Raw genomic sequence first — 18,315 nt, forward strand, 5'->3', positions numbered from 1 at the left:
ATGCTTGCGTTTTGGTGATTCTTCGAAAATACCAAAAGCAAACTGAGTTAGGCTGTTGAATCATTCCCCTAAATACTGCTGAAGCATGGTAATTCGGATCAATTAACTCTATGGCATCATCCGATGATTTACTAATGAGGGAGTTGATAATCTCTGTCCATCATTCTCCATCCTGAACCTCATGTTCTATGCTCCCTTTAAACATAGACGGGGTTGATAACCTTGGTGGTCAAGATGATCATTCTCCCACAGCAGGCATTTTATAGGGTTCCTAAATAAGGTGCTATGGGAGAAGGCATTCCTCTGGCCCCCAAGAATTAATTGCATGTGCTCTTAGACATTCTCCCAAGGAAAATCCCATTCTCCAAACTTCATGGTAGGATCAATAACACAAACCGGTGTTTTTTCTTACTCTAAAAGAGCAGATCAATCAAATCTTCTAATTTGAAATCCCTTTTCACTATTGTAGGCCTACTCTTACTCAAGGGCATCCCTATTAAATTGCTATACATGTAGTTTATTTGTCTCACCTTAGGGTAGCCAGCCTACTCTAAGGTCTTACATAATTTGAGTTGGCTTATAGTATCCTGGCCCCGGATTCTGGGCGCTCCAATTAAGTTTCCCGGTACCAGATTTAGCCTAACCTTGGAATAACTATTTTAGGCTAAAGCAGCATGTACAATATAATTACACTGACAGAGATTTGAAATTTGGCAGTACACCTCAGTTGCTTGTCAAAGGACGCAAGTACACCACTCTGATACACTACAGTAAATCAGCGGGAAGTATTCCGTCGATAGAACAGCCGAGATTTTGTGATCATCCGTGAATTGAAGATGCACCGATTTGCAATTTCGACGAGTAATGAAAATAAGGAGGAAGGAGGGGTCAAGAGTTCCTAAATACTTCGGTTTATGTCCTCTATAGGTTGTTGCGATGTCTCGTAACGAAACAAATGGATTTAGTAATTACAAATTGGTTGTTGTTGGTGGAGGGGGAGTTGGGAAAAGTGCACTAACCATTCAATTTATTCAAGTAAGTTGCAGATTTTTTTTTACTGTCACCTCTCTCTCTCCAGCAGATCAGACTCGGTCTTTAGCTGCTGCATGCTCCATGTATCAGTCAGTGTATCGAGTGTGTGTACTTTCATTTTCGAAGAAGTTTGTTATGGCGCTGACCAGTGATGTGTTTCAACTGGAAAAAAGGATCACTGTGCAGGCTCTAGGCATTGTCCGAAGTCGGCTTTATCTGACGACGTGGGGTCTTGCTAATTCCCGACCTACCCCGACTTTTTCCGACGTTTCCCGACTTGCGGAAAATGCTGCCAAAATATAGTGTATTAATCATCAGAATATTTATATTTGTACTGTTTACATACATATACAGCACGTCTGTTAATTTCAAGACATTTGAACGATGCTAAGTTGAGCAAAGCAAGTTACATCCACCCAACCGACCGCAATTTTTCTGCAGGTCGGTAATCTTGGTTAGTTGTGGTTGTCGCTTCTTGTAAACTGTACATGCATACGGCCTTGTCTGAACCCAGCATAAATTAATTATTGGAGTTGATTTGCTCAACTTAGCATCGTTCAAAAGTCCTGAAATTAACAGACGTGCTGTATATGTATGTAAACAGTACAAATATAAATATTCTGATGATTAATACACTATATTTTGGCAGCATTTTCCACAAGTCGGGAAATGTCGGGAAAAGTCGGGGTAGGTCGGGAATTAGCATGACCGGACGACGTGTTGTTAGTTCTGAGCGTGCATTTGATTTGTTTTTGTGCTGATTCATCTTCTTCGAAATCAAGGCCCATTAAATGGGCCTTATGGCCTATGTAAAATCCACTGCACAATAGGACATGATCAGATCTAATGATGATGAGGGCCATTGCAATTGTGCTAGAATGCGATTGTCAGGATTTGGTAAAGCCTGAGCAAAACAAGTCAACAAACGCCAGTGATGTAATAGCTTTGTCATGACCAGTTGCCTTGCCTGAGTTGCAGGAGGAAGTTTGGCGTTTTGAGAACTAAAACAGTGGACTGGAATAACTCTGTGGTGGCTTAAAATGCCTACAGGTACCGGTACCCTTTGTTATGATAAGAATGTAACATGACACTTAACAGACAAATGAGACAGCATGTCGCCATGTGTGATTTTGACTTATCCATTATTTTGCAGGAGTGCATGGTAGTAGTAAGTAGTAGAGTTTTGCTGCCAAGCCAAAAATACTTGTGCTAGTGCTACAGCTACCTCTCTATCAATGATTTGTTTTAATTTCAGATCGAAAAGTGTTTGTTCTACATTGACTGCACAAAGGGAGAGCTGGTTTGAAGTCCCCATCATGTCCACCTTTATTCTTTTTATTGACAAAAATAAATAATTCTCTAAAACTGCTTTATTCATTTTTCACTTCAGTCATATTTTGTGGTAGATTATGATCCAACGATAGAAGACTCTTATACCAAGCAATGTGTTATTGATGAAGTCGTAGCCAAATTGGACAGTAAGTATGGATAAAAATCTTTGGCCCCATTGGACATGTTGGAAATAACATGTTGTCTCCTACGTACTGATGAAGTATTTGGATGAAGAATTTTTGAAAGAAGCACTGACAGCATTTGACAGCTATGGTGGATAAGGGCAGGTCATTTCAGTTGTGATGTGACACTGATTCCCCGCTTAGTTATACTTATAGAGTGAAAAAATCATTCGCCTATTCTGCATGTATTGCCGTCAATATCAGGGTAGATTATCCGGATTGCAGTGGTTGAAGTTGCATCCATGCATAGTTTTAATTTGTAACATTTCCGACGTCACCTGTTGGTTTGCTTCAGATGTCTCAGTCTTAACAAGTACAGTTGAACCTCTCTATTAAGTACAACCTCGGGACTGAATAGTGCTGTCCTTAGTGGAGAGGTGTCCTGATTAGAGAGGTCAAATTGAATTGAACCAATTTGGGACCAAATCGAGTGACCTTAATAGAGAGGTGTCCGCTAAGGGAGGTTCCACTGTAGTTTATGATAATGTTTGCCCTCTTTAAAGATTTTCCTAACCTTTTAGTTTTAGATACTGCTGGCCAAGAGGAGTTCAGTGCAATGAGAGAACAGTATATGAGATCTGGGGAAGGCTTCCTTCTCGTCTATTCAGTCACTGACAGAAGCAGGTAAGACTAATGTGACATTCTTTTACTCTAATTACTGTAAGTAGATTTGAGATACTTGAAATGTGTGAACTCCATTTCCACCAGGAAAAGCAGATACATGTAGGAATAGGAGTAGGCCACTCCCAGACCAATCAAATATTAAAATAAAAAGCATAGTATTTGAAAACATATTTATATTTTATCATTTTGTAATTAAAAATCATGAAGTTTGCTGTTTTCATGCCATTGCCAGTCACCAGTTGCCCATTCTACATGCTATGTTGTATTTGCAGAAATAAAACATACATTATCGTAAAACTTTATGCAACTCTTGAATTTCCAATTTTTTTGGGGGGGAAAGGCACCCAGACAACCCTCTTTTTAAACTAAAGATCACTCATTTGGTCCTCTCTTGGTGAGGTGGTGCCCTTCCTTTCTCAAATTTCTGGATCCGCCACTGAGAAATCATACAGCTATTTTATAAGTAGAATGCGTCGTAATTTAGTATGCACAACAAATCTGTTAGAAAAGTGTTCTAAGATTGAACATCAACGCCTCCACCTGTAGCCCAGTTCTTGTGGGCTGCCTGAGCTTACTTACTACAATGCTTCTCAGTGTGTCCACAGTACTCGAAAAATTCACCTCAGGTTTACTCGAAGTAGTACTGCAGTGGGTTCACAGGAATCAGCAGTGATTTGGGCAAGTTAACAAGAAGCCAACTGTGGAACATGACTCAGTAACTCAGACAAGGAAAAAACTACTGTATTCTACAATACACCTGGTGAAGCTTTACTGGCAATATAATTTCTCTGCTGTATTATCGGAATAGGCTTTGTTTTCGGGACGCTGGTATAATTTGCTCTATATTGAGAAAAAACGTTCACTACCTGTCGCCACAGATTTTATTGCTGAATGTTCATTGTTGTTGTGAGTTATATCTTTAACCCCCTATAATGTTCATGTGGAATTTAGTTGGTCTCTCAACATCGGTCCCAGTGGTTCGATTCATAAAGAAAATGATACCGAATTGAAGGTATTGGTTGTTTACCAAACACTCGAGGGTGGACGTAAAATGTTGGCCCGATAACCAAGGTGGCAAGCTGGGTTTTGGGCGAAATGAGAGCTGCAACCGAGCCTTGTTTGATGAGATCACCAACACCGAAAATGAGGTGCTAATTTCTATTCTAAAAAAACGTCAAAACTTTATACATTTTAGGAATAATCCACCGATAATCTTCCTTCAGCATGTGTGATACCAACCTAAGAGGTTATGGTTGTCTCACTAAAACCTCTGTGGTCAAACCGAGGCTGATACGTTATCCATTATATCAATTGAACATTCCAACCAAGGTGTTTTAGATTAGAATAAGTGGTTAAAGGTTACAAGTGGTATGTACCCTTAGGCAAAGTATTTGACCCAACCAGTGGCAAAGTTGGCATATTGTATTCCATTGTTTTCGTTTTGTCTGGAGTTGTCTGTTTTGATTAAAAGTTCACCATTGACTAACGATTTTTATCACATCCCATGCTGCTTACAACAAAAATCGCTTGTCTGTATCAGAGTGTCATCGGAACTGCCTGCAATGGCTACAATGTGTAAAATATCAAGCTGGTTTGAATATTTAAAAATATTAGTCCAATACTAGTCCAACTTTGACTTGGATAAATCATGAGGATTGCTGTAGTAGTAGTACTCACTACCCGGTAGTATATCACCAGGCATGATTGGTATAAGTAACAGGTTACCCATGTACTTGATAAATGACATGTAAATGTGAGAGTTGACAGGATGGGCTGGTTTCAAAAGATGATTCAGCTTCTTTAAAATGCACATTAGTACCTGTAGAAGCAGTGGTCTGCTCTTAACGTTAAAAACAGGAAAATGTTGCCGTTGCAGTAATATAACACATCAAGGCAACCTTCTAAAGCCTTAAAATTACATGGCCACATAAATTGGTGAGGGTTCCAGCCTCTGTATCAAGAATACTGATGTTGCTAGGACAGGACCAATGTCTGCCCAGAACAAAATTGCCTTAAAGACGTATTGTTTTCTCATTGTTGCTATATTGCATTTACATCTATTTTCAGTTTTGACGAAGTTTACAAATTTCATCGACAAATTTTACGGGTAAAAGACCGAGATGAATTTCCCATGGTCCTTGTGGCAAACAAAGTAGATTTAGAACACCAAAGAATTGTAAGTACATGTACATTGTTTTGTCATGATTGTGGCTGTTGACGTTGAAACTAAATCTAAAACAGATGAGAGTAATCCAGTACAGTTAAAAGATAAAACAGTTGAAGTGTCCAAAATATAGACAAACTTGATAACCATTTTTGCTCTCTTGGACTGGGGGTGCTGTGTTCACACAGGTCCCCTCAAGCTCTCAGTCCGTTCCTAGCAGACGTCACGTGATTTTTGTACAGCCACATTCTTTTCTTGATTCATGAGACAGCTGCATCTCCGAAGAGACCATGCCTTGTTTTTCCCAGCCCCCTCTCCAACCTCCTCTGCTTCAAAGACATATATGTAACCATCATGACCATGGCTTAGGATAACTGCTAAAATGCGCGCTAATGCCGAATTGGAAATTTCAGTCGTCATGGCGACCAGTGGTAGCTAAACACAATTGCAACTGTCGTCAGAATCTTAGCTGCGATTTTCCGTGCCTTTTGATTATGAGATTGCTTCCGTTTCTTCTGCCCTCGGTTAGCTGTGCAATCTCCAGTGTAGTTAATGCTATTTCTTTCATTAGTTCTTTCACTGATACCTGTGCAAGTGACGGATCTCTCCTGTGGATGTTGGACGAAGCTCTATTAGTTATTCCTCCAGCAATCAGAAGCACTACTTGGCTGTTCTGGTCGGGAATAGAAGAATCCTGTCATTGCCAATCTCTAAAAAAAGGGAAAAAGCATATAGCATGCAGTTGTACTCATACTGTGCTGAAGGAACTCTCTGGTTTTCACCATTGCATTATGAGAGGTTTCAAAATGCCCCTCGAATAATAACAAATGGAGTGGAAATTAGTCCTAATAACCCGAGTGCTGGGTCTCGATCTAAACAGTCTGATCGGAGTGGCTCCACACAATCAGGTGTTCAACATTCCCATAAATCTAATAAAATCGATCTGGAATGTATATTATTTAAATTCTCCTTTTTGCAACCACTTTCCTATAAACGATGGCTAATTAGTAAGACTTCTAGTAGGCCTAAAACCTGGTCTTATGCATAACTGCTGCAATATGGCTTGGGAATTTAACCCTTTGGCAGCGGAGCCTATACAATTTGTATGTTAGCTTGTGACTCATGATACATATTATAATGATTGCATAAACACTGCTTCAGATTGAAGCAGGTAGACATTTGTGGAAGATGAGCGGAGTTTTCTTGAGAGTAACAGACCCGAGATATTTTTTATGGCATGGTCATTAATTGATTGTTGTGAAAATGTGCTTGAACTGTTTCAGGTATCTTCGGAGGAAGGCCCGGAGTTAGGACGACAGTTAAATGTTAGATATATAGAAGCGAGTGCCAAACTCAAGTTAAATGTCGACCAGGCCTTCCATGAATTGGTTCGAATAATAAGGTATGTTCTTTTCGACGTAAAGTTGGCGGGCACACCTGGTGGTAAGATTGTCCTGTCTCCTGCGAACTGTAATTACTGTGACCAGATCGTAGAGTTGAGTTTCTATTTCTATTCAGTTTATCAAAATCTGTGTCGAAGAATCATGTAGGTTTTAGTTAACGAAAATACATATATTTATGACCCTTCAATCCGAAGCATTTTCTGGCCCCCAAAATGCCCATAGATAGCCTCTTACTTTTCCTGGGCAGCCTGTTACTACCAGAACTTTCAAACCCCCTGTTTAACCACTTGCCCACAAAAGCAGATGAAGGTCTCGCCTTGAAGTATATCCCAAAAGTCAAAGGAGGCGCAGCACAAGGTTATGGGAAGTGAAGCCAAAAACTATTATTTTTTAGTTTTCGAGGGGGAGGAGGAGAAACTAAAATATTTCGTTTCTATTTCACTTGCTACAGCCCCTAAATATTCATTGTACAATGAAAAACATGTGACAATTTTGAGTCGGAATCATTAAGGGAACATCAGAGCACCTTGTGACTGCTCAATTACTTTGCCATGACAGTAATAGCTGTTTTGCGTCATAATTGTTTTTAGGGGCCCGCCCCCGAGGCAATCCAGAATGTCGTGTGGTACTTCTGACATTTAAACAACAATGATGCCAATATGGCTTGTTTAATCAAGAAGATATTATTTTTGCCTTGCTTTTCTATACATTTCTGATACATCAGCGACCTCATAACTAAGGTCAAAGGTGTTGTACCGAAGATGTGAAAAATTTTGCGTTATTTTATTCTAAAAATAGTGACTAGAAAGCTGAATGTCAGCTATAGCCTAAAAACAAGTGGGCTTGAACTAGTTGAGATTCAGCTCATTGTCACGGCCGAATATTTTTGGTAAATTTTCATGTTTCATGTTCACTACCAGGATGAAACAGAATTACGTGAAAGGCAGACACGAGATGAGTGGGCTATCGTGTTCAAGAGATAAATGTTGTTTAAATCTCGATCCTTTACAATTTCAGGAAATTCAAAGATGCGGACAGACCACCTGCCAAGCCTGTGAAAGTCCCAAAGAAGAAGAAGTGCACGATTTTATAATGCATGTACTGGTATTCATGAAGTATTCGGCCAAAAATGTATGTTTTCAAAACACTGTGGGAAAATATTCGGCATTCTCACGAGCAGTTGTGAATTACCTGCAAGAGGATTTGCGGCTTAAAAATTACACTAAACGGGTTATTTTCGGTAAATTACTCAAATGGGTATTTTTCCGTGAATAACCACTTGGTAATTTCTCTTAAAATTAACCAATGGTTGATTTTTCATGATTGTGTAATTTTGGTATAATTTTGTACGTCCATTGTTAAGTTATTTCTGCTTTGTGTTCTTCAAGTATAACCAAAAATATATAAGGCGAGCTTATATATTTTTGGTATAACTTTTAGTGTCATACTCATGACACTCTTTGCAACAATGTTTTCATCTCCTTCATATTTGGTTCATCTGTCCCAAATTGGTCTAAAAACTTCTTCTCTTTAATATATTTACTGCCAAAACATCAATTTATTCAACGATGTTACAATTTATGAGGGCAAGTTGATGTCTCTGTCCACTGTTATGACTGTCATTTGCATTGTGTTTGAGAAATCTTCTGGCCAGGGCCATTTGTCAAGAAATGTCGCTTTTCCTAGAGTTGCAATTCGATTCAGCTGTCCAAGAGAGTTCAGCCACAGAGCTTCAGAGCTTTGCGTTCAAGGTGGTGTCCTTTGACCAGTATTCCTCTCCATTCTTCAATGGGGAACATGCTTGAAGCAAAGTTGGTGTACTGTTCATTTTGTGTAGAATATGTCAGTCCACACCTTGCCCATACATAATCATGACATTTCAGCTCCATCAATTTACTCATATTGGTGAATCTCTTGAATTCGTCATAAATTCTCTCACTCATTAATCACTTAAAGGGGGACTATAGGCAGGAGCAGTGGGGCTAATTAGGCCATCTTCAGGTGACTAATATACACAGTGAGGGCACTACGTCATGTCAGATTCAGCACTAAATATATCCCTGGTACAAGCGTGAATTATTTCGACCTACTATGAGATGTGAGAGACCCCTATTGGCATCTTTGTGTAACTTTATCTTGCCTACCTAGCTGCTGCCTATAGTGCCCCTTTAAGGTTATAAAGCTTTTCCGCCCTGTGCATTTCATCATTGAATTGCTTCCGAACTGCTGTGTATTCATGCAATGTCCCTTCTCTCGTATGGTACCTATATGAAATACGTCTTACTACTTCACCTTCTGTTGAGCATTCAACAGTTTAGCAATGATGCATTGTTGAGCTCAGTGTCTGGCTCAATCACCATGACCATGTCCAGAATCATTTCTCTTGAGCATCTAATGACATTTATTCTGAGTAGGCCACAGTACAACTCAGTATTTCTAATAAAACTGCCATGTTACTTGTACTATACTAGTTTGTAGATGAGTCTTGCCCTTTGTAAATGTTATTGCCCTTGGTCAGAGTTGGTTCATCAGTGTTTTGTCATACTCGGATTCAGATCTTTTTGCATCTGGTTGTGGATAAGCTGGGCGTGGCCTTATGCAAGTATCAATTCGTTTCTTGTACCCCCCCCCCCCTCCTCAAGGGTAGTTAAGCTATCACCACTAATCTTTGCCGATGCTTGAGTAGTATTTATTTTTCCTTTAGCGAAAATTTGGCGAAGCTGGAAAGAATAAGGATGCTAATGTGTCGATGTCTTGTCGAACATACAGCCTTACCCAGTAAAATTAGTTCGGTTACTTTATATGACGGTGATAACTGATATATTGTTGATGGTGATGTCTTGACGAAAGAAAAAGTAGCATTGGTGAAAAAAGGGTGATGCTTGAGCCTTAAGATGTCGTTATAGGGTGATAAGGTGTTGTACCCTTGAGGAGGGGGGGTACAAGACACGAATTGATACTTGCATTAGATTGAAATGATTGTAACTTTCGGTGGATGGGGTAAGGAAGCTGGAGTACTTGACCTTTGACTTTGAGTAAAGAAGAATCTGAGTGGGTGATAATAGATAGTGATAAGGGTCTCATCTCCAATCTCTGATGCCAGTGTTGCTATCTTTGATGAAAGGTACGTCTGTTGGTGGACAAGGTTTGATGGTTCTTACTTGCTAAATTGGCAAAGAGGTCTGTTGATTATTGTCTTTGTGATGGAGGGCAAACTTCCTTCCGCTGTCTTGTGATGGCAGTGTCGTCTGCTACCGTATTGTTTATGGTAGGGTCGTCTGCTGATGTACTGTTAAACATTGATAAGGAACTGAGTGATACTGTTATGACAAAGGTTTGTGTACATAACTGTTGAGTGTAAATGCTGTACATTGTAGTCACAATTGTAACTTACCTTATAAAGTGGAAATTAGGATTGAGTTTTAGTTGAGTGTTTTATTCGAACTCTTCATGTATTCTGACAACTTGCATTTGTCTTTTTCTCACAACTGTTGTGTCTTCCAACGCTTTTACTTTCGATAATTGTAGAAATGCTGGTATCAGTGAAAATAATAAGGCAAAATTGGGATATTTTAGATTAGTTTCCTCAAGAATTCATTAAGGCTAAGAATTTGGAACTTCAGAAATTAAAAAAACTCAAGTTTTTTTCAGAAGGGTGCGTAAAAGTTTTATTTATTCTTTGTTTCCTTGAAAGAGACAGACTTTATCAGTATTGCCTTTTGTAATCAGTGGTCATATATTATAAACTTTCTAACTTTCTTGTGCTAAAGTGCATTTGTTGGGATATAATAAGATAAAACAACAGAAACAACAAGCCTGTATCCCTCGGGAATTTCCTTCGCCTGCATTTCTTCAATTATGGTTTCCATCTTCCGATTTTTTCGGACCGAGTTCACCGAGCGATTGTTTTGAATCGCCGCACAATGCTGAAAGCACATGCGCTTTTTGTCGCTGAAAGTTGCCTTATTTTTATCTTATGTATTTATGTTCTCTAATTGTGTAAAGTCTGTGCAATATGTGAGATATTTCGGTCATATTTCCATGTTCTCAGTCGAGTCTAAATACAATATCTATTGCAAACTTTCCAGACAAAAATCGCCCAATTTTCAGCATCAATCCCTTGTCATGGATTCGTGTAGGTCATGTGAGTTAATATATGGAATTTTTGCTTTGTCTTTGTCTGACTAATGGCAAGCTCCTAAGTATGGTGTATTTGGGTAACTTAATCGAAAAAGCGATATAAATTAGTGTTCTTTATTCAAAACGAGCAAAATGTCATCCCAGACAACGAATTTCTATCCCTCATACATTCACTCTTGATTAAATTGTCTGTGCGCATTGAGAGTAATGATGTGTTGAAACCTTATGATCTATGCCATATTCTTGGTTGTGAAATGCGATTAGTTAGTCTGTCCAATTGTCTCATTGAAATAAAGTCAGCTTCAAAATTTCATTGGAATGAAATAGACCATCAACCTCTTAATTTTCATCATGAGCCTAGAAATTAGCAATATTCGCATATGTTGGTCGAAGTGATAACATTACATGTGAAAAAAAAGAGTTTGTTCTGTCATTTGCAAGCTGTATGCTAATGCAATGGCATCAGAATATCATAAGTCGATTTCACTCAAATTTAGGTCCATGGAAGTAGACATGGGGTAACGGTTTGTGCATTTTTTATGCCAGCCTAGCTTTGGTAAGGTCCTACTTGTACGAGTGACAGGCGAGATATCTGAACTTATCATTTTAACGTATGAAGAGTAAGGAACAGTATAAGACCTATGGCAGAATCGTTATTTCAGGAGCATATTGGAAAGATTGCCAAAAAGAGTAAACCCATTTTCCATTCTCTGTTGAACCAGTTTGGGTTAGAATCTCTTTGATGGTGTCATTTATATCAAATATTTACCTAATCTGCGGAGATTTCAAGTGATATAGACAAATGACTTACATGTATGCAGAAAATGAAAGCTGATGTCTTTCTGAAAGTTTTCACCATTCCTCTGTTATCTAGATTAGATTGAAAAGCTGCGCTGTGAAAGTTGGTTGTTGAAAGATTAGGAAGTGGAGAATTGAAAGCTATGTGAAAGACAGGGTTTCGATTGTTATATTGATTCAGTTGGTGTTGGGAACTTTATTGTGATGTCCCTTTATCTTGTCAGCGAAATTTCCTCCCTGCGAGGACTGCAAATGTATTCTAAGAAAGTGAGTATTCCCCACCCTGACCACCTCATTATGGGTGTTGGTATTTTGTACCAATATTCCCACATATTAGTTTGCTTTAAGACAATCTAACCCATATTTGAATCAGGGTTAATAGTTATCTTCCATTTAGAATAAAGTATTTTGGGGGTATTTGCTTGTAGGGTGACATTGTGTGGCTAATGTTTGGTTGCTCTCGTAAAGTGCAATCCATTACAGAGGCCCTGTGTAGGTCCGTTGGTCGTGTCCTGCCCAGGATTCAGAGCAATTCAACAGATTATTGGGCCATGAATTCAGTAGGGTAGTGGAGAGTGGTCAGATACTCATAAACTAAAATAGCTCCGGACATGTAGATCTGGATGAATTTTATAGCTTTTGTACAAACGCATTTATTCGTTTCAATTAGCATTTAGAAATTAGTTTGCTTTTGGTCGGTTGTGTGCGGTTGTGTTGTTGTGTGTTCAGAAGCTGAATTGGTTGTAGAATTCAGTTCAATTTAAATATCATGCACACGTGCAACTTGATCAAGAGCAACAATTAGTTTCATTGAAAAAGAATTCACGACTATAATTGCTCTTAGTTAAGTTGCAGATGTTCGTCATATTTTTCATCATGGAGAATCTGTAGTATGCTTAACTAGGTGTTGTGTGAAAATATGGGAACAGGCGCCACTGTGTACAGTTCCTTAAAGCATAGATACTTTTAAATAGACCTCCAGACGCGTTTCGCCTCATTTATTTTGCATCGCAAAGGCTCATCAGTGGGCTTACGATGTGAATTGACGGATGGTTTCTGTTCAAGTGACTAGGTGTTGTGTACCAAACAACTGCAAAGCCTTGGGCACTTTATACTTCACCTGGCTGTAACGAAGGCAATTAGAAAACCACAATGTTATTTTACATGAGGCAAGTTCATTGTGGCTAAAAGTAAGTGTCTGTTTGATTTGCAGCATACAGAAGAACCTTTATTAGCGGACACCTCTCTATTAAGGACAACCTCTCTATTAAGGACACCCCTCTATTAAGGACAACCTCTCTATTAAGGACACTAGTTTTGGTCCCAAATTGGTTGTTTCTATTCAATTTGACCTCTCTAATCAGGACACCTCTCTATTAACGACAGCACTTGTCAGTCCCGCGGGTGTCCTTAATAGAGAGGTTCTACTGTACTTTGGCATACTGGAGTAGCATACAGTTTAGGTGGGGCTGATTTCAAAATGAAAATGGTCAGACTTTCGTTGTACAACTTGCTATCACTCAAACGTTAACAGTCCTGGAGAAAGCTGTCAACTCTTGTTATATTGAGTGTGTTTTGTGATATATTTATTAAGATTTATCAAGATTCATTGGAACCTGTCCATAAATATGTTTATTTGTTGTATTGGTGTTAAAACGTAGATCGATGATTTATATTGTCTGTGGGATCTGATGGGATTTTGCTGCATTTCGTGTTCAATTGCTTGTTTCAAAATTAGTTGATTTTGAATTTTCATCTACATGTAATTTTGGCCAGCGATTTGAAAGAAGTGACTTTATAAAAGATATCTATATTCATTTATTTGGTGCTATTTAAGTTAAATAAATAAATTGAAATCTTATCCGATATTGTGAGAGATTTGGCTAAGACTAAAAGGTTATCAGTCCGGGTTCTAACATCCCGAGATCAGGTTTTTGCTACACTCCTACCTTGAGGGGGAGTATATTGAAAATCACTGATAACGTCAGGATGGGGTTCTAGGCAAACAATTTCAGATTGGTTTGCGAAATCCGTACCTGCAACATAGCAAAATGGAACAGTTAAGCTTTAAAGTGATACTATGATGTGATTTACAACTTTGCGGAAATACGTCCGTTTTTAATTGTTGATCACAAATGTAAAGCTCAAATTTTCCATTTTTGATTAGATTTATTATAAAATCGCTGAATGAAAACCACCGCGACCGCGAAAATGTTCATATTGTGACGTCATCAACGAAAACGGCATCGAAGCGAGCCGTCCGGGCGGGATTAAACCATCAATTTCTAGAAAATGTGCATTTCGATTCGAAAACCTTACCGATTTATGAGAAAGTGACGTAGTCATTTGTCAAAAACAGTTAAAACATTATATGGTGAAATTTGACACGAGTTATCCTTTAAGCTGCACTTAGTAAAATCAGACAAACCGTTGCAAGATCCGCTTGTCTATTTATGTTTACTTGCTGAACTAATCATTCTTTGCTGCCCTAAAACTTGACACTGTTCAGCTTTTACGCCATGCAGAGCCTAATCAGGCAGGAAAACTGTCAGGACCGATTACATCTTGTTTGTATTTTTGCAAATCCCATCAGATCCTCTATATTATAAGTATTTATTGTACAGAACCCAAGATATGATTTATGTCTACAAAAACAATTATTTATATTCACAATCTATTGATTGCATTGTGCTTTTTACTATTTCACCTAGGTGTTTGTTTTTTCATTATGCCTTTAACGACTACAACCGTTATTTTGAAAGAAATTGCAATTTTCCCCTCGAAGCAAAATTATCATGACATCAATAGACTGGTAGGGCTGATCCAGAGCTTCCAGTGCTTGTCATGACATAGTCTTATTCTAGGTACGGTATGTCCCATGAGATATTTACTTTGAAAAGTTTAATTTTGCATTCTACCTACAGTTGCTAATGAGTTCAAATGTAGATTGTTATACCTCAAATCCATAACAATGCCTTGTAGTGTGTTATTGTAGTGTGTCATTGTATTTATCATATTATACTATTCTTGGTTAAAATTCTTACAAATATCTTACTTCTGCTCACTCAATGTCGACACAAGATTGTAGTAGAAGATTACAATGACTTTGATTACAATTTTCAGATGTTCATGTAGTGACCCCAAGCCCTTACTTAAAGGGGGACTATAGGCAGGAACAGAGGGGCTAATTTGGCCATCTCCAAGTGACTAGTATACACAGTAAGGGCACCGGGTCATGTCAGACTTAGCACCAAAAATATCCCTCGTACAAGCGTGAATTATTTCGAGTTACTGTGAGATGTGAGAGACCCCTATTGGCGGCTTTGTGTAACTTTATCTTGCCTGCATAGCTGCTGCCTTTAAAAATACTCACAATGCATATGTATTGTGTATAACAAGATGCTTCACAATGATGTTGTTAGTAGTCATGATAATGTGCAAGATTTTTCAAAGCATTTATAAGTTAATGATCAGCATCAAAGTACACTGCTTATTTTCTAGAATTTCCCTATAAATTGAACAGGGTCCCCTTTTTATGCTGTCAAACCAGAGTTGTGCATTCATTCCCTATGTTAAGCCCAATGGTGGTGAATCCTTGCTAATAAATTTGCCAACTTTAGAATATGAAGACTTTATAGGTTATATAACTGTATCTCCTTGCATGTCACTGGTCATTTTTTCATTTGGTCACTGTATATTAGAGAATCACAAAACTAAGAAACTATCCGGGAATGAGAGCTTGCATTTATAGTATAAACTGTTCAGTGTCTGTGAGAGAACTCAAAAGTGATGTTTTACCACAAGTGTTAACCCCGAGGTCAAAAGCTTGGTACTAGGTCTAAGTAATGTTGAAACTAGCTGGCTGCTGATAAGGTCATTTGCTTGGTAGAATATCATTTTTAGGGGCTCGTAAAAAATATTTTCTGAAGGTGCAGTTTCGCTTGCCATTTAGGTAGAAGTCCATATCAGATGTGATGTCTTGAGAGCTGACGGTAGTCTTCAAACACTGTCACAGGGGTTTTAAAAAAGGTCAAACTCTATATCAGTTCCTTTGATGAATGCGACATGTCATTAGCTAATTCAAGGAATAATTTCATTCTTAAAAGGTCAAGTCAAAACCTGCACTCAGCTCAACCTGAGATTTCTGTCCTCTGAAAATCATTCCTGGCAACCGTGAGCACTAGGTTTAGTATTTTCCAAAGCAGACATAATCTTAAAGTGTATTGAGAAGGCTGGCTCGTCACGCTTCGATTGGTACACCAGAGTATGCAGCTTTGGGCGGACAGCCAGCAAAAGACTTTGCTAAAACTTAGAAATATATCGGCAATTGGGCAAAGATCTTGAGAGTTTTTAAAATCTTCTTAATTAGCTGGGGAACTGAAAAGTTAAGGCTCAGTAGAAATCAGATTTTGTCACTCCAGTCATGATGTTATACAGTGGAACCTCTCTATTAAGGACAACCTCTCTATTAAGGACACTAGTTTTGGTCCAAAATTGGTGGTTTCTATTCAATTTGACCTCTCTTATCTGGACACCTCTCTATTAAGGACAGTACTTTTCAGTCCCGAGGGTGTCCACAATAGAGAGGTTCTAATGTAATCTGATACAAGAGCCCCTTAAAAGGTTCGCCTTCATCTTTGAGTATTACTGTCAGTTCTGAGATGAGCATATTATTAGACTGATACTCCTGAATTTGTCCTGCAAGTAGACACAAGAACCTGTATTTTATATGATTTTATCTTATCTAAACTGCGCTATGGAATTAATATATTTATTGAAACGAGAAAATATATGTCTTTTTATGGTTATTTTAGCTCTCAACCTGGTCAACTCCACTAGACTGTGATGTTTACTTTGAAGAAATGGTCCTCAGTAGCTGAATGTGACATGTTGGAGATGCCACCTCGGTTATGTCTGATGATCAGTCATATGGTCCTTGGTAAAGCTGGATGTGACACAGTTTTCAGTATCGTAGACACAAGCAACGGTTTGTTTGAGGGTCAATCACAACCGGACATCCAGAGATGGTCCTTGGTAAAGCTGGATGTGACACAGTTTTCAGTATCGTAGACACAAGCAAGGGTTTGCTTAAGGCTCAATCATATCCAGACATCCAGAGATGGTCCTTGGTAAAGCTAGATGTGACACAGTTTTCAGTATCGTAACACAAGCAAGGGTTTGTTTGAGGCTAAATCACAACAAGACATCCAGAAATGGTCCTTGGTAAAGCTGGATGTGACATAGTTTTCAGTATCGTAGACACGAGCAAGGGTTTGTTTGAGGCTCAATCACAACCGGACATCCAGAGATGGTCCTTGGTAAAGCTGGATGTGACACTGTTTTCAGTATAGAAGATACCATTGGACGACAAGAAATGGTCCTTGGTAAAGCTGGACCTTTTCAGTATTCTAGATATGACCAAGGTTGCCTAAGTTTCAATCAGAATTGGACAACAGGAAAGACATTGTGACGGTTTGAAACGACATTGAAGACTGATGCTTGCCCAAGACATTGTTGCATTAGTAAAGACATTCTCGAGGACAAACTGAAGTCGCCTCTTCATAACCTGACCATTCTGACCAATCTCGGAACACTCAAATGTTCAGTTTGACTGTGAAGAAATGTCCTCTGTAAAACTGATGATTGCTAAAAAAATTGTTACATTGAAGACATTACCCGGGACAACTGAAGTCACATCTTGACCTTATTCAACAGTGTCATTTCTATTCTGTCGAAACTAACCATATATTGTTAAAGAACCACCCTCAAGGACGGATGCTTGCTAAAAACCTTGTCACATTGAAGGCATTTCCATGGGACAGTGTTAGTCGCATGTTCATAACCTGACCTTTCTGAGCAAACTCATACCTGTCCTCTATGAAAGAATGTGGATAAGGTTGCAACAATGCAGCGACTGCACTTAGATGTACAGTATGATTGTAACGAAATGCCCTCGGTAAAGCTGGGTGTGGTACTGTTTTCAATATTGGACATACCACTAAGGTTTGAACTAAGACTCAAAAACAACTGACCGAGAATGGTCTTCGGAAAGGCTGGATGTGACATATCCACCATTGCCTAAATTGCCCGAGTCTCAATCAAAACCAGATCAACGGGTGACACTTATTACAATTCGGAACAACCTTAAAGACTGATGCTTGCTAAAGTCGTTGTCACACGGAGGCATTGAAGGGGACAAAGTCACATCTCCAAAATTTGTCATTTCTGAGCATGCTCAAACCGAGTAACATACCACAAAAGTTGTCCTCAATGATGAGGTTACAACGGTGCAAATTCTCAACTCCGATGTTCAGTTTGACTGTCAAGAAAGCTTCCTCGTTAAAGCTTTTGGAGATACCACCAAGGATTTGACCGAGGCTCAATGACCATCGGATGAGAAATGGTCCTATAGGTAAAGCTGGATGTGACTCTGTTTTCAGTATTGAAAATTACGTCCAAAACCCTCGGCGAAGCGCCTCGGGTTTTTGACTGCATTTTCGGTCTACCCGAGCGGTCTTGATTATACAACCAATGACCGCCAGCTCGGTATTAATTCCTTAAACATAGGTTCGACTGAGGCTCAATCACAACCAGACGAGAATTGGTTCGTATCAAAACAGGATGTGACATCTCTTCCAAT

The 18,315-nt window shown here is 38.9% G+C and overlaps 1 protein-coding gene across 1 annotated transcript; it reads left to right on the top strand.

Annotated features, from left to right (window-relative positions):
* Positions 1–845: 845 nt before the first annotated feature.
* LOC135487429 (ras-related protein R-Ras2-like) lies at positions 846–16,463 on the top strand. The gene is made up of 6 exons (XM_064771071.1): positions 846–1,035; positions 2,423–2,510; positions 3,068–3,170; positions 5,238–5,346; positions 6,618–6,736; positions 7,755–16,463. The coding sequence occupies exons 1-6, from the start codon at positions 937–939 to the stop codon at positions 7,828–7,830; spliced, it is 594 nt and encodes a 197-aa protein (XP_064627141.1). The 5' UTR covers positions 846–936; the 3' UTR covers positions 7,831–16,463.
* Positions 16,464–18,315: the final 1,852 nt, after the last annotated feature.

The sequence above is a fragment of the Lineus longissimus genome, chromosome 5 (genome assembly GCF_910592395.1).
Source record: "Lineus longissimus chromosome 5, tnLinLong1.2, whole genome shotgun sequence".
NCBI lineage: Eukaryota > Metazoa > Nemertea > Pilidiophora > Heteronemertea > Lineidae > Lineus > Lineus longissimus.

Excerpts from the sequence above, each read along its gene's own strand:
- LOC135487429 (XM_064771071.1), top strand. The coding sequence starts at position 937 with ATGTCTCGTAACGAAACAAATGGATTTAGTAATTACAAATTGGTTGTT. Across the intron at positions 5,347-6,617 it reads ATTTAGAACACCAAAGAATT|GTATCTTCGGAGGAAGGCCC; the intron begins GTAAGTACATGT and ends GAACTGTTTCAG. Across the intron at positions 6,737-7,754 it reads GAATTGGTTCGAATAATAAG|GAAATTCAAAGATGCGGACA; the intron begins GTATGTTCTTTT and ends TTACAATTTCAG.